At 40.5% G+C, this 24,494-nt stretch overlaps 1 protein-coding gene across 9 annotated transcripts in view; it reads left to right on the forward strand.

Moving 5' to 3' along the window:
• tns1b (tensin 1b) overlaps nt 1-24,494 on the forward strand; it is a 229,803-nt gene that overhangs the window by 41,113 nt on the left and 164,196 nt on the right. Inside the window, exon 1 of one of the 9 annotated variants that reach the window (XM_050048050.1) lies at nt 7,361-7,712. The exons of the other annotated variants lie outside the window; for them this stretch is intronic. Coding sequence (XP_049904007.1) covers nt 7,632-7,712 — 81 coding nt within the window. The 5' untranslated portion in view covers nt 7,361-7,631. Of the gene's footprint in view, nt 1-7,360; nt 7,713-24,494 lie in introns of those variants that run through there. 9 annotated transcript variants of the gene reach the window in all.

Genomic DNA, 24,494 nt, shown 5'->3' on the forward strand with positions numbered 1-24,494 from the left:
TTCCCAAGACAGTCCAAATGTGTGTGGAGTCCTGCAGCGAGCAACAGATGTGAAGTCCGGCGGCCGGTGGCCGCTTGCTCCACTACCGTTCAGTGGCTAGTGAAACATCCTGGCACCGACTATTTACTGTAGTTTACCAGCCTGTCCCTCATGTGGCATTTGAAGATAATTACAAGCACAGCTGTTCTCAGTTTTCAATGTCCAATATTCCATCACTAACATTTTTGTCATGTCTTGTCTCGTCAACAAAAATGGAACATAGATTTCATCTTAGCTTTTATGATCAAGATCTATTTGAAGCTTGTATTCGTCTCATTTTCATCATGGAAAAAAGGTTGTTGATGAAAAATTTTCGTCATAGTTTTTGTCAACAAAATTAACACTGTTTTGGAGAAAGGAAGACATACTGAAGTAGCATGCTGTTGCTAGCTAGCTAACCTAATCTTAGCTCTGTGCTGCTAAAAGTTGCACATTGATTAATGGGCGGATGTTGTGATATTGTTGGCTGGAACTGATGGGTACTAGCCTACGTACTTTTTTGTATTTTTTGGCATATGTTGTTGGATAGATGCACAATATGCCTGGGAATGTGATCTTAAGGGGTTACAAAGGCATTTTTAATTTTATCTCTACTATAAATGGAGAATATTTGGATTTTTCATTAAAAAAGTGCTTAAACTATTAATTGATCTGATCACATAGGTCTGCACAATGATGCATTTAAATGTCTTCTGTTCATTTTGCTGTTACTCATATATCTCATATTTAGGCTCAGTTGTTTACTTTACCTGATGTTGAGCAGTTTTTTTTAATGCAGCACAAAAAGTCTGCAAAAGCAGATTATTTGGCAGAAATAGAAGTGAGTAGTTGGCATAAGCAGTCACACCAATGAGTTTGAAATTTAGAGAGATACATAAAGAGTGGGTCCACAGAATGAAAATCGGAAAAAGATGTGGTATATTGTCACCATGCTGGTTTGATTGACAGGTGATCTGTGGGAAGTGTAGTGCAACCCTCCTGGAACCCCCTGCTCCAAAAATGTCTCCAAATTGAAATAAATAGGTCTTCATAATGAACACGTTCATGTTTACTAATGGCAATTCTTCAAAGAGGGAGCTGGACAAACCCAAAAGGCTTCACACCATGTACTGTAGGAGAATTGTTGTTGTGTTCCTGGGTCAGTGTGTTCTGGCCGGTCCTTCCTGTCAGTGCTACACAGCAGAGAGAACAGAGGAAAACGTGCACACACATGTGAGTGTTCTGCAAAGGGAGGGCCTGGGGTCTGTATTGTTTTCAACAGATGGGAGTCACGGGGGTGGGAAAGGGTGTGTTCGTGTCTGTGTGTGTTGGGGGGGCCTGCTGGAGTGTGTTCTTCCTCTGTCTGTCAACAAGTGAACTCCCCCTTCATCTAGCAGGTTCTAGGACGTCAGCCAAGATGAGAGGGCACACCCCTCTGTTTACATATTCACTCTCTCCTTATCTATCTGCGCTTATCTACTACCTCTATCTATCTATCTGCTTATCAGATCCTAGTTTCTGTCACTTTATCTCGCCACCCCTTTACCTTCTCTTCTGATAAATGTCCTCACTTGCTTCATTTTTTTTGGTGGAACCTTTTTTTTCGCAATACATTGTAGCAGGTTGCACAGCTTTGATCTAGGCTATGTTCTGCTGCTGCTGTTTACCCATCTTTACTTGGTTCAAGGACAGTGACCTGTCACTGGTTAATCTTCTTAATTGTGTAAGTGCCTCGGCTGTCTGCTCTCAGCTCTGGTTTACAAAAGAAGACAGAAATGGTCAAGGTTAAAGAGGTACTAAAACAAATCCCACAAGTGATCTGATTAGCCTTGGAAATGTGCCCATCCTCCCTTTACTACATTGCAACCTTCCTCACCCACGCACACACACCCTCCTTCTGTTATCACTGCAATCCCTTCTATATTTAATAACTGTGTTCTGGACAAGTGTCTGATTATAAATGAGGAGGCACTTTTTTAAGTGACCACCAGTGGGTGCTGTGGCTGCAGGTTGCTGTGTGAAATGTGCATGGTCTTTATGAAGTAATACAGTCTGTACCCAGTGATGTGCCAAAATGACTCTAAGACCTGGATCACTTTGTCTTTGAATATTATGGATAGATTTGTCTCAGTGTCATTATGTGAAGAGATCGACAATCTGTGTGTCAATTTGTAATCTGTTAATATAAAACAACATCTAAAAATGCAAAAAAGATTTGTAAACTCACAAAAATGTTTTGCAAATATAAAGCAGCTCTTAATTATTTATTTTTAAATGCTTCATATTATCTACAAATTAACTTACAACTCTAACTAGAACTTGATATCATTCCTCTGATGCTCTTTTTTGTTGGCTGAGCAATAAATCCTGATGTTATATATAGAAGATATTTTGTTTATTAAAAATAAATGACGCATCCTGCACTGTCACACTAGAGTGTGCTGACAGGGACCTGGGAGATGACTTTATACAAGAGTAGAACATGATGTGCAATGTTGTGACGGTTTAGTTTTCATTTAAGTACAACTAAGCCCTGCTGGAGAACACACACAAGTGCACAGTCATTCAGTGATATTGTTTTATGTTTCAAAATAGCCTCAAGCTGTTGTATACACTTTACTGTGGGAGGGAAGTTAATTTAATTAAATCAAATTAAAAGACATTTAAAGCTGCTATTATCAATAGTTGTATATTAACAATAGAATAAATGATTATGTGTAACATGAAAGGGGTCACTGGAAATGATGAACCCACAAATAACTTTATCCAACATGGCAGTATCACCGACACAGAGCATTTTAGTATTGAGTTTTTTACTCACTTCTCTCTTCAACTCTGCAGCAAGCAGCTGTTTTTACTGACAAAGCTCTAAAACTATCCTATACGCTACCTGCATCAAACAGCAGAAAAAGATAGTGGACATAGGGGAGCATTTAGCGGTTTAGGAGTTGGTGGAGACCAAAACAGAGCTCGTGGGAGTGTGAATATTGGACTGAAATTCTCCAGGTGGCCAAAACATGACTTGAACCGATTACTATGGGAAAGTTGTTGTGTACCTTGTTTCTGCTGAGTGACCAAAAGATGGTTGAATGATTGCTATCATGAAAACCTTGGATTCATTAATTATTGATGCTAATCTAAAAACAAACAGTTATGTCCATTACTAGGAAATATGTCTTGCATTATCAGGAAAATTGTGAATGTGTGATATTGCAATATAATGATGTCATGGGTGAAGACGAGAGACTTGAATCTGCAACTTGGAAGCAAGTCACACTTAAGTTGCACACAGTGACTTGAGACTTGACTTGAGCCTTGTCCTTGATTTGCACTTGATTTGGACACAAGGTTTGGGACTCATAAACAGTTTTTTTTTTTATTTTTATTTTACTTTTTGGTGCATTAACATTAACATTGAATGGCATTCCCTCCCTTATCTTAAGCATCTGGTGTGCATGGCCACAGATGGCTGTTACATGGTGCAACAAGACCACAGTGAGCTCACCTGCAACTGCTGTGCCATTTGTTACAACCTTTGGCTGTAATAACTTCACATGAGACCTGAACAAAAGAATGGATAAATGCAATGTCTGTAGTATCAAAATAAAAAATGCTGAATCAACCACATCAAACTCTATCAGGCACCTGAACGCATCTGGACAGGTCAGTCACATATGTTTAGCTGAGCATCAGCAATCTACCGTTAGCTTGTGACTAGCTTTGGGAGGTTAACTTGATTAGATGGGCGTTTGCTGAATATTTTGAAAAGATGAGTGAGTGTTTGTTGGCTTGCCACACTTCTTTGCATAGAGTCCAGGCTTTGCTACGACAACAACAATGGTCAGGTAACTTAATCATCCATGTTCTGCTGCCACCATCTGCTGACTAATGTCAAACTGAGAGAAAGACCACGCAAATTATTAATGTCGGTTACAGGCAGGTTACAGGTTTTTTGTTGACCATGTAATGTTACAGTAACAGTCTCATTAGGTTACCATTACACTGGGTTTGAGAGACTAGATTGATATTAAATTAACAGCAAATTATAACATGTAAATAGTTATTGAAAAAAAGGTTACAGTTGTAACAATGTTCTCCTGTTACTCGGAGTAACTTAAGTCTTTATCCTTTATTTAGGAGCAAAATAGTTATTTTCTTTAAAGGAATGCTTTCATCGCATATTTTTTGCATATTGCATTGCAAATGATCACATACGACAACTAACCCATGCCTATACTGAATGAAAATGGATATTGGAGTGATGATAATACGTGCTTCAAATTCCTTAGATATACTGTAGGTATGCATTGTTCAAAGCAGACTGGATGGCATGCCACAGATGATGGAGCCTTGCTGGCACTGGATGGCGAAGTGAGAAAGATCTTGGACTCTTATGTCGGATACAAGTTAAATTTTGGTTGGAATGAAAATACGGTTGATGATATATTTAATCTCCAATGATGTTAGAATTTCACATTGTTTGGACGTTAACATTGTGATGTTTTGCAGACGGTGGGTTTTGCTCGCCGTACCTAGTTATTCTATGTCAAGATAACGTTGGCATTAGACGTTTGGAAGATATTACATTTTCATCAATGTCATTTGTCATCTTTTTTCTATATCAATTGACGTTGGCATTAGATGTCCTGTCATTGAATTTTGGTCACCCTTCATCACAACCTAAATTCCATCAAATATCAACATCGGAAGATGTTGGTGGCCAGCTGGGAGTGCACATTACAACCATAAGAGACTTGAGACTTAACTTAAACTTGCTATCAGAGACTTGACTCGGACTTGCCAAAAATGACGTACGAGCATCTCTGGTTATGGGTCTTACAAAAAAAAGTGCAAATTAATGCTGCAGCAATTGTTAGGTTAAGTCAATATGCTGAAATTTGCTTGGTTTTCTTTATTTCATAGCACTTTAAAAGTCACTTTTCAGCTTAGGGCTTTGACTGTTGGTCAGACAGGCTTGGATTTAGACTAGCAACGTTGGTATTTGTCGTGCATAATAATAATCATTATTAAATGATATATAATTGAAAAAAACATACTAAAAATATATTTTTAGTTTAAATCCTAGAAAAATAAACATTGTTCTTTCATTTCTCAGATGATCGTTCAGTTGGACTGTGTATGCTGGTGTGTGTGTGTGTGTGTGTGTGTGTGTGTGTGTGTGTGTGTGTGTGTGTGTGTTGGCTGGGGGGGATTAAGTTTAAATGTTTTCTCTCTAACATCGTCTCCTTAGAGAATTTGTCTCTGTAGGGGTGGCCTGCAGGAAATACCAGGGGATTAATCCTCTGTGCCACTGGGTGAGTGTGTGAGTTTGTATGTGTGTGTGGGTTTGTGTGTTTATACAATGTGTGAGAAAGATGTGAATGTGTGTATGCGAGTGGGAGAGAAATAGGTGGTTACTGGTAAATGTTTGTGTATATGCATATGGTGAATTTGATAGTTTAAATTATGTGTGTCTGTGTTTTCAGGAAGTAGTGGGCCAGGACCCCCAAATTTCCATCATGTGTGAGATTATAGGTCCATGAGTGTTTACAGGTGCATGTAGCCCACCACTGAGTAATAGTTACAATTGTGTGGAGGTTTGCAGTATTGTGTGTGTTTGAAAAATGAAGTACCCACACAAGGGGATAAAGATTCACACATGGGGCTAACATGGTCATTGATGAGCAGCAAGAACTTAATGAAGCAGCTTTTACTTCCCAGCCCCTCTGTGATCTTTCTCTGCTGTAAAGGGTGAAAATAGAAGGGTGCAGGGCTCACAGCTACTGTGGCAGAGTTAGATCCTCCAGGACTTTTTTTGTTTGGGAAAGGGAAATGTGTGAGAGGCTGAGAGTGAGATTGAGAATGTTGAAGGAGTGTTTCAGATGGTGAAATGATAATGCTGGTAGTGTTCTAGATTTTTCTTATTTTTGACAAATACAAGCCCCAGACCAAAACAAACGTAAACTGATTCTACTTTAAAGCGATGTGTGTTACTACAAATCTTGGGGGCGGCAGTAGCTCAGTCCATAGGGACTTGGGTTGGGAACTTGAGGTTCCAGTTCACCTCCTGGGCACTGCAGAGGTGCCCTTGAGCATGGGCAGCCCCACTCTGACATCTCTCCACTTAGTGCAGGTATAGGTCCTGTTTGTGCATGTGTGTGTTCGGACCTGTAATTGACAACAGAGTGAAAAAAATGAATTTCCCCTCAGGGATTAATAAAGTATTAAAAAAAAAAAAAAAAAGTCAAATATTGATATTGAAAAGTAAAATCTGATTCGACTGACAGAATTCTGAGTTGGATACAGCCCTAGATATTACTTTGCCTTTTTTTTTAAAACATGAAACTGTAAAATTGTGGCCCATGCTTTGATAATTGCGCCTTTAGCAAAAGCTTTAAGTCAGAAACTTTTCAGAGACTGCTTAACACATTATAAATTTTGGTCTTGTTGTAGGATTTGTTGATGATGAGAAGAAATGAAAAGATGCCTGCCTTATGTTGCATGTACTGGTTATTTATTTGAATCCCCTCCAGTGATGGATTTATAAATGTACAAATTTAGTGAGTGCACTCATTTCTCCTGTCATAATTTAAGTCCCTTTTCTACATAAAGACAAATAAAATTCATGAGAGCTCATAGTCAGCTTCTAACTTTCACTGATTTAGGTGTATGTGCAAAAGGTGTTAGTGGAAGCAGGTGGCTGTAACTAATATGGTTTGTTAAGGAACTTTATATGTTAAGTTACAGCTGTTTTTTGTTGGAATTTGGACAGGTGTTGACATTTCTGAAGGACTGATAAAAAATTAGATATAAATACTGTCAAGCAACGTTAAGGAAAGTGGGTGTCAAAACTCAACTCAGCAGTATGTAAATTTCAGGCATTTTGAGCATTGGCTGACAATCTAAATAGCAGGCGTCTTTTCTGATGTCCAAACTTATTCAGTAAAGCATTTCTCAGTATCAGGAGAAATGCCAGTGGACATTTATCACATGGGTGAATGCAGGGGGAGACAGAGTTTATAAAATATTAAAATGGGCTCAATACAGAAATACACAGGGAAGCTGTGCAAGAGAGAGATGGAGGGAGGGGGAGGTGAAGTGGGACGGATGCTGAGGGGCACGAACGGGGAGGGGGTGGGATCAAGGAATGAATGAAATTAAAAGTGGTGAGACTTAGAGGGGTAAAGAGGGAGGGAGACATGGGATGAGAGAGAGAGGAGGGGCAAAAGAGATGGATAATAAGCAGAGCACCCCCTCCCCCTTTGCTCCCGTTGAGCAGTGGGGGCAGCCTGAACCCCCCCCCCCCCAAAAAAATAAAGCTTTGTGAAACTTTCCCCGGCAGAGGGGAAGAGAGCCAGAGTGAGCACAGAGGAGAGGCAGTCAGGATCCAATTTAGAGGAGAGACACTAGAAGGAGAAAGCAAGTCAGACAGTGAAGGAGAAGGAGAGAGAGCAGGAGCCAGAGGTGAAAGAGAGTGTGTACGTCCAGAGCGGTCATGGCTGTGCAGCATAGGGCAACTCTTCTCCTGGCTGGATTATACTTAAGGAAGCCCACTGAGCCCACTGGTCTGTAGCAACAGCAGCAGCAGCAGTAGCATCACTCTGCCCGTCACCATGCCGTCTGTTTCTCTAAGCCTGCCAGCAGCTCTGGCAGGACCTGCACGCACCTGGGTCTGTCTGTCCTGCATGTTCTGGGTGAGATAACTTTTCAACTGGAATTGCTTCTCTGGATCATGATTGATTTGTAACTGTCAGCACAGAACTTAAGTCACTTCTATGACTTGTTTGCAGAGCTCTGTGCACAACCTGGCCATGCAAATCTAAAAACATCAATGTCATAGTAGAATCATAAGTTTGCCAGTAGTGCATGAGTGATTTGAGTGGCTGACAGATTCAGCTTGATGATGCAATTAGTCACAATGCTTTTGTTACAATTTTGCACCACTTTGAGAGAAGCTGCTGGCTCATATGAGGGTGGATACTTCAGGCAAGTATCATTTGAGAAACCTGATCAAATCAAGCCAGGGTTCTATTGGGTGGTCTGCTTGTCGGGGGTTGGGTTGAGGGTTGGGACCCCGGCTGTGGGGGGCCTTGGCACGGTGACACATTTGAATGAGAGAGATATTATGAAGGGGAAAGGGAGGGTGTGCGAGCGCGAGACAAACTCTGTATTGTTTTCTCCCTGGAGAAACATATTTAGTATTTTCTCTCCAGCTCCACGCACAGAGTAAAAACGTGTCTGCTCTGACACTGAGTTGAATTAAATGAATCCCCTGCTCTCTTCCCCTCAGCCTCTCTTTCTCACCCTTTCCCACTCCCTCACTCCCCCTGTGTCCTGCTCTGTCTCGCTCTAGGTGGTTGGGACACACAGCTATTTTTGCTTTCTCTTGTATAATTCAATCTGCCGCGCATTCCCGCTCACAGTAAGGGGTTGTTTGTGCACTTGTGTGCCCTCTAAGCTGTGATGTGGTCAGCGAAGAACCGTGTTCATGTGTGCGTGGCCACGTTAAAAGCATTGTGACTGTGGTTTCGACATTTGTCTTAAAACACTGTGAGTGCTTTTCCTAATTTGTGCTGATATGAAAGAACATTCCTGGCTCAAATATACAACATAGCATGCTGCTCTCCTCCTTTTCAGCTGAATAGGGGATGAAAGAGGAGAGTAGTTGAATAGACCATTGAGATCCATCCTTCCCCATTCTGCAGTGGTCCTTTGGGACATGACTGCACACCACTGACAGAGCTGCAGTCCTTGGCGAGGAGACTGGATAATCTTACAGAGCTCTTCATCAGTTAATTACCGTTCTTTCTTTTGAGGAGCGGGAGGCGAGGTGAAAGGGGGGTCGTAAAAGAATCTCAAAGCCCCCCAGCTAAGCTCTGGGTCACTGATTGACTGCATCAGAGAACTGTATGACAAAGCGAGCTCACTTAAGGAGGCGGGTTCAATCTTAGCCTCTGCATTAATAGCAGATCTTTGTTTGGCCCTAAAACAGCCTTAATTTGGGCACATCTCAACAGATTGGGATTAGAGTTAGTTGAGAATACCTCTAACCCTTCACTGAGAATGTGCTTCTCATTCCAATCAAAACACAAACTTTTGCCAAAAGATCTTCCAAGACCACTTAAGATCAGGAAGAGCTGCTCGCTGCTCAAATGGTAGTTCTTCTTTCTGATGATATATTGTTGTACTTCTGTCTAGACTGATCAGGTTTTTGTAGTATGGATACAGACATACTCCATGGGCAGCTGGGAAAGTGAGTACAGCTGCAAAAGCTGTTATGAGGCAACAGAGGACTAGAAGAGAGAGATGGGTACAGGGAGAATGAGCATGTGAGAGTGAGTAAGTACAGATGCAGGAAACAGACCATCTCCATGAACTAGATCTATTCCTTAGCCTGGCCTCAAATAGGGAGGGTTTCCTCCTCTCAGAGCAGGATGGTCCTGGATAAAGGGAGATTTTTCCAGCAGAGAAACAGAGAGAAAATGCTCAGGGAAATATAGGAAATGACAAGAACAACTTGAAGGACAAAGGAAATGAACAGAAGATGCTCCCGGCAAGATCGGAGGGCGAAGTAAGCACGGATGGCGCAAGAGGCCTTGAAAGAAGACCTTCGAAAGACTGCCGCTCCTCCACCAAACACTGTGAATAATTAATGAAAGCCAAAAAAGGGTTTTAGGGAGTGTTTTATCAGGTTTCTCTGAAAGGGCTGCAAAACCAATCAAACGTCCTCTATCTTTCAGTTGCTGAGAGAAAGTTTAAAGGGCATGCAAATCCTGTTGACATTCAAGAATGGCATGTTATGAATGCATCCGCCTATTGTGACTTTTTATAGTAAACAGGTGTAATTGAAAGGATGTGCGCCAAGGTGTTGTAAAGGTGTTGGAAGCGGTGACTCTAATCGAACAAGGTGCTGTTGTAGGAAACACTGCCTCAGATTGCTGCCTCACAAATATTGATGCATGGCTAAACCTTCAGAGTTGTCAGGGTTCAAAGAACTCCTCGGGATGATCAATATCCATTAACGCACACTCAGTGCATCTAGGTTCAGTTTGGTGTCCAAAGGATCGCTCTGGGAAATGTTGTCATCTCAGGAATGTTAGGTCATCGGTCTTCTGTTGTCTTGACTAAAAAATAGACAAACAATAAATCTGTTGATGCTGTTTCAAACACACTCTGATTCCTATCTTCTGCTTTTGAAAACAAAGTATCAGGAGTTCTGAGTTCTCGGTCCATTCTCCTGATTAAACATGACTTATTTCCATTATTTTTACCTATTTATTTTTGGCTCTTTTCTCACATCCCCTGCACTTATACTTTCCACCCTCTGTTTTCTTTCTTGGTCTGTTGCTAGTTTGATTCTCCCCCCGTCTGAGTTCCTGAGATTACCTCTGATTTGAGTTGAAAAATGTTCCACATGTGGGGCCCCTTTGAAATACGGCAACATTTCTGTAATTGTAACATCTGGGTTTACGTTGCCCCAATGTTTTACACTGCAGTTGTTTTCATCTTGATGGACTCACCCTGTTGTTGCCATCCTGGGGATGTTTGCTGTTTCATCTTGGCGTTGCTCTTTGGATCGTGGTTGAAAAATCTTGAACAACAAAAAGGGAAGTTTAACCCCTTGCTTAGTTGATTTATGAGAGTTGTTGAGCTTTGTTTAACACCTCCCACCCATCCCTTTCGTTCCTGAGGAGACCCCCAGCATTGTGCATGCTTCACTGGGCACATTGGCCTTAAACCTCTCATGGTCCTCTGGTTTTCCCTGGAGGGAGTTTTGGGATTCAGAAATTTGGCAGGGTTTTAGTTTGTGCAGTTTGCTCTCCCTTATCCTGGAATATTGACTTATATCCATATTTAAGTCAGTTTATCCTCATTTTCATTTTTGAAATAAGTTTCTCCCAACTCCTACTTTACCGCAGCTGAAATAAATCTAAGTGGTATATAGTAATTTCATGGAAAGCACTGATGCCAGTGGTCTGATGTATTGTATATTTTGCAGAGTTTTTTTCACCCTCATATCTGAAACAAGAGCAAGACTGAACCTCAGTCATCATTTTCCTTTGTTCTGACATCTAGTAATATCATCTCTGTATCATCTCTGACATCAGGCCCCCTCTAACCTCTGTGTCTAATTTAGAGCAATGTTTCCTTATGTCTCCAAAGGCCTTCAACCTGCTTGGCCTCCAAAAAAGCAAAAGTACTTTTCCTTTTTTACTACTGGTTATGTCCCATGTTATGTTCATCCCATGATTTAATTTAATTGGAGGTGGGACATGACATCATTAGGACACATTTTAGCCAGATCAGCAGTAAGGAGGCAGAATTTAATGCACTATATTTTTTGGGCTGTTTTTTTTTTCTTTTTTACCTTTTGATGCTGATGACACTGAAGTAAGACTGTGATCTAGATGGATCCTGGTTAGTTTCTGTTGCATTAAAAAACAAAACAATTGCCACTGACTACCCAGCAATTGATTGCTGATGATTTTGGTGACCCCTTCACCTTATGTCCAGAACTCATCTCTGGTCAACGTGACCTTTGACCAACACTTTGGTTCATATCAACCTCTCTTGATAACTAATGATCAGATTTCCATGAACTCTGCCAGGGATGGATCCTATGGGATAGTCTCTTTCCGTTTCAACAGTCTTTTCGTTTCTCCTCATTAACTTGCCAGCTCCAGCTCCAAGTGTTAACTCTGGAAGACAAGAAATCATACAATTTGGACAGATTTCACATTTCTGGTCCTAAAAAGAATGAACCCTATTGATTTTTCCCAATGCCCTGTTCTTTGGCACCACCTTCAGACCTATTGTTGTGTTCAACACCTTTGGACTGTGCAGCTCTTCAGCATGAAGGGGCCACAAGTGTTTTTTTCAATCGCTTTTAAAATGACAAAAACAAACATAAAACAATAACCAAAAAAACTGATCTGTAATATCAGGCACCCCTAATGCATGGTTACTAAATTAAGTCTAAATTTATTTTGATTTTATTAATTTTATCTTGATTTGTGTAGATTTTGTGGGTAGACTTTCTCATAATTTATTAGTTGTGATGTAATGTGAAGTCCTTATATCCTGAGATGAACATGTTAAAAACATGTTCTACAACATATTCTGTACTTTTTTTCAGCCTCCCTGAATTCAGCGCTGTATTTAAATTTGTCTTTGTGGGCAATAAATTTATACAGGTGACATTACTCAAGGAAATGCCTGTTAGACCCTTCAGAGGAAAGGTCAGAGGCCACTGTTAGAGAAGTGAAACATCTGTGGGGACTGACTGCAGACTTTACTCTAGCGTGTGGGGAGGTGTTTGGACCTGGTAGTAGTTAGGATTGGACAGCTAACAGGAAGCTCAATGTGGGGCCTGGGCCCCCCTCAGTACTGGAACAAAACAAGTCCCCTGCAAGTCTGTTACGCAGTCGATGATAATGTTATTGATACAATGATTTTGATAACACAAACATCATTAGTGTTTACTACAGAAATTGTCTTAGAGAGACATGCAGAAACCATACATTATCCTAATCCAGGAGGTGTAAACGAAATTTAGATTTTATCGTAGGTTCAGGCAGGAACATAAAACCATTGTTCCACCTAGAGCAGGTGGTCATCAGAGCTCCCTTACGGTGTTATTGCTGTTATTTAGCAGTTATTAGCAGTCATATAATATGAAAACTTGCCAGCCCTCCTCCCAAATCTTACAATACATCATTCAGTTTGAGTTGTCATGACTGCCGACTCTTGCTGTTGATTTCTGTTTTCTGGCCTACTACTACTGTCACTGTCAAATTTGTTTCTGTACTAGATAATCCTATCACTTGTGTCTATGAGACACAAGCTATGAGCTGTCTTCTTTGTCAATAGGGGCCAGACAATGTTTGGAAAATGTGTTTTAAGGGCATATTTTTGAAAATGGGTCCATTTACAGGTTATGATAGATTTCGGCATTAAATGAGACTGTGTAACTTTTAAAAGAAGAAATAACACAACCTTCCTTGTACAAATTAGAAGTTGAATTTATAAGCACAAAAACACACCCTCGCTCAATTCAAAACTCATGATGTGATGATACCATGGTATCGTTGCTAATGTTAGCTTTTTGTAGCAATCTTATTTAATAGATCTTTTGGCAGGTGTTTTTTCATTTACTTCTTTTTATTAGCATTTTCAGTTTCTGCATAAAAGAAACGTGGAAGCTCCAAAAATTGCTATTCAAAATTCTCTATTTCCACTGTTCAGTGTGCTCTCCGTTATTATACAGCCATTGTTTTCCTCTGTTTGAGGTTCGACTGGTGCTCTTTTAATTATGTCATCTCATTCTCTGCTGTGGCACCTGTCTGGAGAATTTGCACCACCTACTGCTTGACAAACCAACTCCTGCTATTCGTATAACAGTAGCGAATGGAAAAGTGCATAAATTCGCATTTCTTTTGCTCATTTCCTGAAATCCATTTGGATTAGAAATGCACAATAATATCGGCACATCATCAGTATCAGCTGATATTGGCTTTAAAATGACATATCGGAATCGGCCAACATGCTCTTTCTAAATTTGCACAATGAATGAATATTACATATATTGAAAAGTATTGTACTTCATTTCATGTCTCCATCTGCTTGTGGGCCATCACAATAAGAGTATGCATGCATAATATGATGTTAATTCCACTACAGAAGAGACTTGGTGATCACTGCAATTTAGTGGGTAAAAAAGTGAATATATCAATATTGGTATCGTTCATCGGTCAAATGATGTGTTACATATTAGCATATTGGACATTGCCAAACAAACCTAACTTGGATGGAAATCCAACCTGTGTAACTGACATTACAGACAGTCATTTTGCTAATTTGTCTGACTCCCTTCAACTTGTACCACTGTTGGGATATGTTTTAGCAAGCTACAGACAAACAAAACAGTGTTTCATTACAAAATTAAAACAGGAAGCAAACATAACAAGTTGTTAATTTCCATTTGTGGTCACAGTGGCTGCTGTCCAGTAAAGGTTATGTAGCGTGGCTTTAAAGGTTTAGTATCTCTTTTTTGTCAACCCCTTGTAAGTCACCTTATAAGGCTTTGCTTCACATCTCATGTGCACAACAGTCATAAGCCAAAATATTCCTTACATGTACATGTAAACTCAAACCTTGTGCTTCTTCACTGCTAGAGCAGAACAGAGCAGCCAAGTTAAACTTATGTAAAAGATATTTTAACAAGATGCTGTTTTTCCACAGCAACATATTACTGATCAAACCCAGGAAACTTGTCACTTTATTAAAGCTGATGCCAAATCTGCAAGCATGTAAGCATGTATGCATTTGTGTGAGTAAATATAAGGGGTCTGAGATCATGATGACGCACTCTGCACAGATTAAGAATAAGAGCTAGGTGCTTTCTCTGTTACAGCAGTATTTATTTCTGGACTGTGCCAGCTGTAGAGTCTGGATTGTTTGAGAAGATCGAGATCTTTCTTGGCACCATTTCTCCAGTCATGGACCCTCACTAAAGAGGCCCACGTAACTTGTTAATGCCATGATAACCTCTAACTCTGGATGTGATCTGAGACCTCCCGTGGATACCTATGCATTCAAGTGTGAGGCCAAACAATGCTCATTGGAAGTGGCGCTGACAGCGTCCTGCTGCGCTGCCTGTGCATTTCTCCAGAGGGATTTGGATTTGCGTTTGATTCTTTCGGTTTGATCATGCTTCTGATTTATACTAAGAAAGTGACTTGGTCTGTTTTGTGAGTGCCACAAGTCATTTGTTGGATTTATTTGAAGTTTTCTTATTTGAAGTATTTTAGGAAACAGCCCAGAGATCTTAAACTAGTTTGGAAGACCAAAGGAAGCACTCTACAGGAAATGATGAGATCTAATCATAAGAACAAAATCCCAAAACATGTCATCCCCATCCTTCCCAAAGAACATTTTAGGTTATGGTTTTAGTTTCATCGCTCTCATCCAAGTGCCTCAGTGTCTGCCAACCCAGCACGATATGGAACACGTGCTGTTTTCCCTTGGCAGTTTGCTCTTATGATGAACTTTGGCTGTCTTTGATTAAACCTGTTTTATCCCACCGAATCAATGTTATTGGCAACGGCCATCCTGCTTGCTTTCATGTGGGACTTTCAGCCATCTTTGTTCCACATGTATCATTTGTTTTTATAGGCTGCTTAGTTTTCTTAAAACAGAAAGCTTATCTCGAGCCATTTAGAGATTTCAACTGAAAACAAATGAAACAGAACTTTTATGAGTTGCTTAATATGGATTTGTCCTAAGATATCAAAACACAAACCAAAATCCAGGCCAGGAAATCACAATCTAATTGTGTCACAACAATAATAACAAGTTTATTTTTTCATTCATAGTCAGAGATTACTTGGAGACACAAATTCAAAACAACAGACAAGAAACTAAATAAGAGAAGTCATACAATGGTAAAGAAGAAGAAGTGAACATATCAGTTATAAGCACTGCTGGACGAATCAAGAGATTAAAGTCAAATATGGCAGTATATTCCCCTATACATGATTAAAAGAAAGTGTATGGATGTTATTTCCTCTTCCTTTACTCTATGCATTCGGAACTTTGTCTTTATCTTTGAGTAATGTGGCTTGATAAGACTTCTTTGTTTCATGCAGTTTCGTGGAGATAAAGAGATTCAGAGACTAACCCTGTATACCTGGATACATCCTTGAACAAAACAAATCACAAAATCACTTTGGAATTTTTACAAGCCGCATGTAATTTGCTTTGGCATTATACCATTTTTTTTTCATTTACTTTGCTAACTTTTTTTATTTTGTTTATTTTTTTCTGAGATGCCTGAGGTGCTTTGTCTGATAAAATCACCTCATAAAACCACATGGACAGTCTTTCTTTTTTTTCCTTGGGTTCATTTAAGTACTTCAGGATTTAAAAATGGAAGGAGACAGAGTCATTCTAAATGATTTAAAAATGAATTAATAAGTATTAATTCTACAGTATTAACTCATTCTTACGCTTTCAATCCATTTTTCACGTTTCATTGAATATTTTCAGACTTTCATTCAAGGCAAGTTTTCTGGCTTGTAAATGTTTGAGAATGTGTGTGCAGGTTATCTGGGAGTGTCTTGAGAAGTAAGTGGTAAAGTATTTGCAGTGCAAACCAGACTTAGACATGTGTTCTAGGCTAATAAACAAAGTTAACAGAATGCTTGTGTAGCTACATAACACAACATAACATAACATAAAACCATTTGTCATACCAATATTTTTGTCAGTAGAATAAAAAGCTGTTTCTTGAGGAAACTATTGGCGCTGCCATTAGCCCACTGCTGCGTTTGTGCAGCCCCTAAACATGACATGAAATGCATGCTTTATATTTTAATCATCCACAGTCCATTTCACTTTCAGTACTTACATGTAATAATCTAGTAGGTCTCTGGATCAAACTGGGTCCCCCTAACAAGCATCTGTCAGGATTTGGATGACAACGTCTTGAAAGCTACAGGTTGCATGGCAACTAACTGCACCTCACAAATGTCAAGGGGATGACGTCCTGTCATCAGAGCTAGTACTGTTGGCTAGAGTTTGCGATTTTGGTGGACAGCTTGCAACTGCACTTTTCCAGTGTGGCCCACAATCATATGCTGGGTCCCTAAATTGGCAATCAGTCATCAAAACTCTGAGCTTCCCTGCTTTAGTCATTCTTACCAGTTAGAGGTGAGATGAAATTGAGAATCCAAACTTTTTGTTTCCATATATTTATTTGCAATACGTGTCAGATGGACAGGAGTAATTGCAGTCTCCATTTTTTGTATTAGAAGTTAAGCAAGAGTCCTTGGCCATGCTAGCATTTCTATGAGGCTGTAGTTAGGCAGAGCAGTGCTTTGAGCTAAATGCTACTGCCAGCATGTCACGATTGCAACATTAGCATGCTGATATTTAGCAGGTGTTTACCATTGTCACCATCTGATGTGATACCATGTTAGCATCCTAATACAAATTAGCACTAGACACACTGTAGGCCTCTTTTTGATATTCATGGACAGGATTGCAAGGCAAAGCTGGGAGGAGCAAGGTTTTCGGTTTAGGGAACTCAGAATTGCATCTCTTTTTTTGCTGATGATGTGGTTCTGTTGGCTTCATCACACTGTGATCTCCAGCATGCACTGGGCGGTTTGCAGCTGAGTGTGAAGTAGTTGGGATGAGAGTCAATACCTCCAAGTCTGAGGCCATGATTCTCTTTCAGAAAATAGTGGATTGTCCCCTCTGAGTTGAGAGTGAGTTACTGCCCCAAGCAAAGGAGTTCACACATCTTGGGGTCTTGCTCACATGTAAGGTAAAATAGACTGTGAGATGGACAGGCAGTTTGGCGCATCATCAGCAATGATGCGGGCATTTCACCAGATCATCGTGGTCAGGAGGGTTCTGAGTCAGACGGCAAAGCTTTGGATTTGTGTTCCATTTATGTCCCAGCCCTCACCTATGGTCATGAGCTTTATGTAGAGACCGAAAGAATGACATTGTGGATACAAGCAGCCGAAATGAGTTTCCACTGAAGGGTGGCTTTGTTTAGCCTTAGAGATAGGGTGAGGAGCTGAGATGTCCAGAGGGAGCTAGGAGTAGAGCTATTGCTCCTTTGTGTCGAAAGGGGCCAGTTCCAGTTGATGGGAATAACTCCTGGGCATGTGCAACTGGTAGCAGGCCACTGGGCAGACCCAGAACACGCTGGAGGGATTATATATCTTATCTCCCTTTTTTTCTTTTTTTTAAAATTATTTTTCTGGGCTTTTTGCCTTTAATTGATAGGACAGTGTGTGAAATGGGGAGACAGAGAGAGAGAGTGGGGACTGACACGCAGCAAAGGGTCGCAGGCCAGACTTGAGCCTGCGGTAGTGCCGGTGCCCCATGAACAGAGGCATTGCCTCGTTGCAGCGGTCGCAGGTTCAAGTTTGGCCTGCGACCGCTGCAACGAGGCAATGCCTCTGTTCATGGGGCACCGGCACTATCCACTACGCTACGGATGCCCCTATATATATATCTTATCTCTTGCCTGGGAACGCCTCAGTATCCCCCAGGAGGAGCTGCAAAGCATTGCTGGGGAGAGGGATGTCTGGAGTACCTGGCTCAGCCTGCTGCCCCCACAACTCGGCTCTGAATGAGCAGATAAAAATGGATGGATGGATAGATGGGCAATGTTGGCCTACAGCTGAGGCTGATGGAAATGTTAAATGTTAAAGTATTGGACAAACTTTAACATGATGATGGTGCTATAGAAAGACTCAAGGGTCCACTTAAAGTATTACAGTTCACCTGTGGGGACCATGAATGTCAGAATGTTTGTACCAAATTTCAAAGCAAAGAATCCACTGTACAGTTGACATTGCCATTATAGAGCCCTGCCACTAACATGGCTAAAAACGAAAATGTGAAAACAAAACTGGAGTCAATCCCAGCTGACATTGGGCAAGAGTAAAGTACAGCCCTGGCCATGTTGCCAGTCATTCATGGGGCTGACACATAGAGACAGACAACCATTTACACTCACATTCACACCTACAGGTAATTTCAAGTTGCTAATTAAGAGAATTAGAGCCAACACTGTGCTACATAGGTTTTATCTGCATGAAAATTGAGGAATACCATTACCAAAAAAACAAGTTTTTGCTAGATGTCTTCATTACCTCCACACATAAAAAAATCTTCCTGTGTCAGCCCATGCTCTACTCAGTTGAATCTGTACCAGATCTTGACAACCAAGACAAGATGACCACTCTGTGTTACTTTCTCAGTGATGCTGATGGTCTGTGAAAAAGTGGGGATTTTTTTCCCCCTTCACTTCTGGATGACTGAGTAATTTCCTCCCTGGGATCCACCTCACTGAGATGAAATGCATGTGAGAGTGGAGTTAGAGAGGGGTGAGCAGGGGGGGAGGAAGGAGAGACTGGAATGCCTGGGGTGCATTTTTCTCCCAAATGAAAAGCAGGTGACTGTTCATTGTAAGGCCATTTGGTTAGTGGGAAGCGGGGAGCGGAAGGAAAGATTGAAAAAAAAGGAAAGCTCTCTTCTTTCTGGTATTTAGCTGTGAATTGTTGCCTGTTGCACTTGTTCTGTAGTGGTCTGCTTACAATTAGGGGATTCACAGACACTTCCTTCTTCAACTGAATGTATTGCAACTTGTCATTCAGGAGAAGTTGGTTAAAAACCTTAATTGGAACCAGACTTAATCTTACTTGAGTCATTTTTATCTGATCTCTGTTTGTCCTTAAGAGTTGATCAAGAAGTCACTGCACAACTGTCTGGATGACTTATCTGGGAATTTGCTCCAAGAGCTTTCCTAAACATTAAGCCAACAGTGTAATGCTCTGTAGTAGAGATGGTAATTTCTCACCTCTCAATAACACAGATGTTAACCCACGAAAATCATAAACAATGTATAGGTTAGAGCATAAGAACATTAAATGTGTGGTGCCACTGGGAGCTGGGAGTATTTTCCTATCTGAAGTTGAATAATGCACATGACAAATTAAGGCTGAATGCTAGGTATCCAAAGCCCTATTTAGAAGGGACTAATATTATCAGGGGACCTCTTGTGGTTTAGAAATTACCCCCCACGTCTGTTTTTTTTGTGGCACATTTGCATGAGATAAGAAAAGTCTGTTTTTTACTTGAATTTACTGACATTATCCCCCAGATAGGAAGCACATGGTCATTTAAAGTACAGTAGGGATGCACCGATTCTGAAATACCGATACGACATTTAAAATAATCTGTCCGATAGCCAATACTGGTACTAATGTTTTTATGTTGTTGTTTGTTTTGTTTTGTTACTATTTATTCCCTCTTTTCTGCCAGGGAAACAAATAGATCTACACTAAAAAAAAATAACTGAACAGTTTTACAGTAATTAAGCCCTTGGATACACAACCTTTTAACAAGCACAAATTTAATCATACAAATTTATGAAACAGCCATAAATAACTGCTTCAAAAGCCTTTTACTATATCAAATATATCATTATTCCCTCTCTACTATCTACTATTGCTGTGCAATGACAACAACTGTATTTATTCGTGTTTCTTGCCTAAAACTACATCGTACAAGGTTACATTGAACAAATTATAAGAATGTTTTAATTTACCTTTGCCCAGTGCTCATTTGTACTGAAGAGAATATGAAGGCATCATAGTTTAACTCAGTGCAACCTCCGTGAGTTTTTAGTTGTGGCCATAGGCTGGTAGTAGCTAATGTTAACTAGCTCTACAGTGTAGCATTAGCAGAGAAACAAAAGAATGTGTCCTCTGACGTGCAGATCGTGAGTTTAGTGTGCCCTTTCCTGGCTGTTAGTTTTGAGCCCTGCTTTTTAGCCTGTACAAAATTGATGTGACACAACAGAAAAATATCGGCCACTGCCATCAGTGAATGTCATCCTTTTTGCTGACATGCCCATGACAGTCAACGAGGCGTATATCGGCCAATGCCGATGTTCTTTCGACACATTGATGTGTTTTTAAATTAAATTTTTTTATGTTGGTTAAACAAACAGAAGCAGTTCTGCCACACATTGTCATGTCATCTATCTCCAGCTTTAAAGATTTCTCTTTTCCAATAGATTTAAGCTTGCTCTTTCTGTGAACAGGTCTCCATGGGTAGTCAGATGAGCCTCCTGCACCCAAAATGCTGTCAAAACTTTTATTAATAATTCCCAATGTAGCCTCGATAATTCTCAGCTGAGAAGGAGGCTGAAAAGAGGCATGAAAACACAAAAAAACTAAATATGAACTTAAATCGCAGAGATGCTGATTTGCAAGGGACTAGTATTATCACATGACCTCTGTGTTAGGTCATTTGCAGTGGAATTTTCTTGACAAATTACAGATATAGCAGATTTGCACAGGATTAAGATCATAGGCAACCTCTGCAATTATTGAAAGTTATTACATGTCCCCGGGTAACACTAGTCCTGTGCAAATAGGGCTTAAAATGGAATAATACAGATATGCACAATGTTGAGACTTGCACAGGTAAAGCTTATTAGTATCAGATGTGATGGAGTCATAAGGGATAAATATGGGGATCAGCAGCAAATTGTAGTGTAGGCGTATATGTTTATTGTAACAAAGCCTTTGGTGAATCCTTCTTTTGTTCTTTCAGCTGTGTTTCTCACTCATAACTTCATCTTGCCAATTCTTGTTTAGGGTGGGACGAATAATTCAGTCACTTCATTGTATAGCTAATGACTCATAGGTTTTACTTGACATGCATTTGGCTCCTGGGTGGTGAGGTAAACAGTTTCTTGTCTGATTTTGTACCTGTGGTGTTTTCAGTGCTTGTTTCAGCTGTATAGTAGGCCCATGTAAATTCAGCCTGGAGTCAGAATGATTTACTGAAGTGACATTTTACCTTATGCTGGAACTATGGTGCAAAACACAGGCGTGGTAAATATGGTTCTTAGTGACATTTAATAAGCTCATGAAATGTTCAGGAAAGCAGTCTCTTTCTGTGTCTGTTCAACATTTCATTTTTATTACTTATAAAAATGACACACAGGGCAGAGACAATGAAACAGTGATACCAGAGTGAGTTGAGTCGCCATTTATTTTTGACATCTAGTTTATGTCATGTGTCATAAGCCCTCTGTCTCCCATCTGCTCTTCCTATCCTCCAGTGTTATCTTATTTAGTAGAGGTGGCACTGCACCAGTTTTACACATGAAGTTCAGTGAATATGTTAGGGCTGGGCAATATGGAGGAAATCATATGTCATGATATTTTTGACCAGATACTTCAATATCAATATTGTGGCAATATCATAAGATATTTATACACTTTGATAATTGATTATCAGTATTGTGAATATAATGCTTAAGTGGGCAAATAGTAGAACAGCTAGAACAGTCTGGTAGGTTCAGAAAACTACATTACTGTAATGCAGCCTTTAAATCCAGGAAGAGACAACACTGACAACATCCAAAATCCAAAGTTTAGGATCCAGTGGACCAAAAATCAGGATATCTCAGCCTGCACTGCTTTGATTTACATAATTCTTTTTAAAAATCTACTGTGAGTCTAAAAGCTTTATGGAAGTGTGATACCAAATCACTAGAGAGCCCCTCACAGTTTGTACAGACAAAGAATAGACTTTGCAAGCTGAAGTATTTTAACACTAAATTAAAAGCATGAGTGAGTTGCCAGCATTTGGCCTGACTAGTTTCAATCCAAACAGTCTTTTTCTCTCTGCATCCCCTTCTGTGGAAGTCTTCCTGTCTCCACCCAGCTGTGTGTTTGTATGTGTGTGTTGGTGGAGTGTTTTGACAAAGACACTCCTGTAAACCGGATCATACATCATCAGACGAAGCACTGTGGTTGCACATTGATCCGGATTTCATTTATTTTTTTCTACTTCAAAGTGACAACCTCTCTGCGTCTTTCCCACGCACCTTCAGCACAAACTTGTTGAGAAGCTATTTGTGTGCTTTATAGTCACATTACAGCATGAGAGGACGGAGAAAGAGGGATGATGTGAGAGAGAATGGGGGTTTCGGGAAAAGGTGGACGAACAGGAGAAGTGGAGGAAGTGGAGTTGGATTTACAGCTGGAGGTGGGTAAAGTTTGAAGTAGACGAGGGCAGGGTGTGGAGGAAAGAGGTCAGGCAGAGGGGAAGAGGAGATGTAAAGAGAGGTCAAAGGTCAGTCAGCCCTTGCTAGCTTTGTTTAGCCAAGAAAGATGATGAATAGCTGCCTTATGAAGAGGGAACATGCTCAGTGGAAAGGGGGTAGGACAATACAGGAGGAGAGGGGTGTCTTGGGAAGTCTTCTTGGGACACATGAATACTCAAATAGTTTTTACTTGCTTGCAGTACACACTCATTGAGTCAGTGTCACAGAGTCACAGATGGAGACATGTGGTGGTCACCCCAGTGCGTCTTGTTAAAATGTCCACCCATGCATATGGTGTCCCATATGAGAGACGGCAGCGTGCTAACTCGCTGATTAACCCAGTTGACTGGAGAGGTCTCGTTCTGTCTTCTGGCTCCACCAGGACGAACAATAGCCTCTGATCAGTGGGGGCGATGATGGAGTGCTGTGCTGTGTGTATGTGTACATCATTTTCTTCTGACTTCATTCAGACTGTAGAAAATCACTGCAACACAGGAAGGAAGGCCAGACTGCTCGTGCTAGTCTATCGTGTCTCTTATTAGTGGCTCGTGTGACTGTCTGCCAGGCTTCCATTCTGTCTGTCCATTTACATTTTCTGTCAGCATTGTTGCCTCTCTGTCTTTCTGTCTCTTTCTGACTCACACTACTACTAAAATTGTACCAGTTTTTTCCATGTGTAATATAAAGACCTGGTGTATTCTAATCAACATAAACACTATGCTTGGGTAGTATCTATTTTTTCATACATTTACCTTTCTCGTACTCATTTTCCTTATTTAACAGAAAGATACAACTGTACACCTTCTGAATTCAAGTTTCTCTCTTTCCCTGAACTAAGACTAGCTTAACTGCCTTGTTAACTCATCTGTAAAACACACTTCAAAACACACACACCAAAACTGTCTTGATTAGTTTTTTTTCATAGTTACAGCAATCCACCAGCTCTGGTTTGTTTGAAATAAACCCTTAATTCAAATGTGAAAATATGCTGGCTCTACCACTGTTTTTCCCTGGTTGTCTCTCTCTGCCGATACTGGTGGGCCTTATTCCTGTAATGTTATCCCCACCACTCACAGCTGCCATCTTCTAAAGCTCAGCTGCCTGTTCCACCAGTAGATATTGACCTCTTGTGGTGTGCGCTATGTGCTGCATCATCTCAATACAGCATCACTATATTCGTTTTTTTTTTTTTTTTAAAAAAAGGAGCATTTGTATTGTTGACGGTACTGACAATCATACCTTTGGTATTCTAAATACCCTGGTGTACTTGCCTGGGTCTAGACCTTTGCATCCGCCCTTTCCACTAAGTTCGGGTTGACTGATTATGGTCGGGCAATGTGATATGAACCAGCAGTTTCTGTGTTAAAATAAAAAAACAACCAATGAGTGCCACTGGTGCCATGGGCGGGACTAACACCGTTGTCAAGCATTTTGAAATGGTGCGCTGGAACTAACTAGGAGCAATGACTACAATGACGGACGCTATAGGCAAGATAGATGCTGCTATCAAGGCTCTTCTAAGTCGACATGTTTTTTCAGTATCAGCTGACATCATAGTTTGTTTTTGTCTTGCTCTGCTCTGCTCTCAAATCTCGCTTTAACAAGTATATGAATCACTATGCATCAGTGGGTCTGCTCCATTTCAGTGCGCAGGTGCACTGCTTAACATGTAATGGCGAGGGCCAGGAAAGCTGTTGTAGTGGAGTGTAATCTATCAGCCAGCGGCAGCAATCACGTAATTATCAGCTGACAAAACAAACTTCAATGTCAGCCTACAGGGCAAAGGCCATGGTAGTTGTACTAGCTGATGAATGATTGCCTGCATGGA

The sequence above is a fragment of the Epinephelus moara genome, chromosome 7, assembly GCF_006386435.1.
Source record: "Epinephelus moara isolate mb chromosome 7, YSFRI_EMoa_1.0, whole genome shotgun sequence".
Taxonomy (NCBI): Eukaryota; Metazoa; Chordata; class Actinopteri; order Perciformes; family Serranidae; genus Epinephelus; species Epinephelus moara.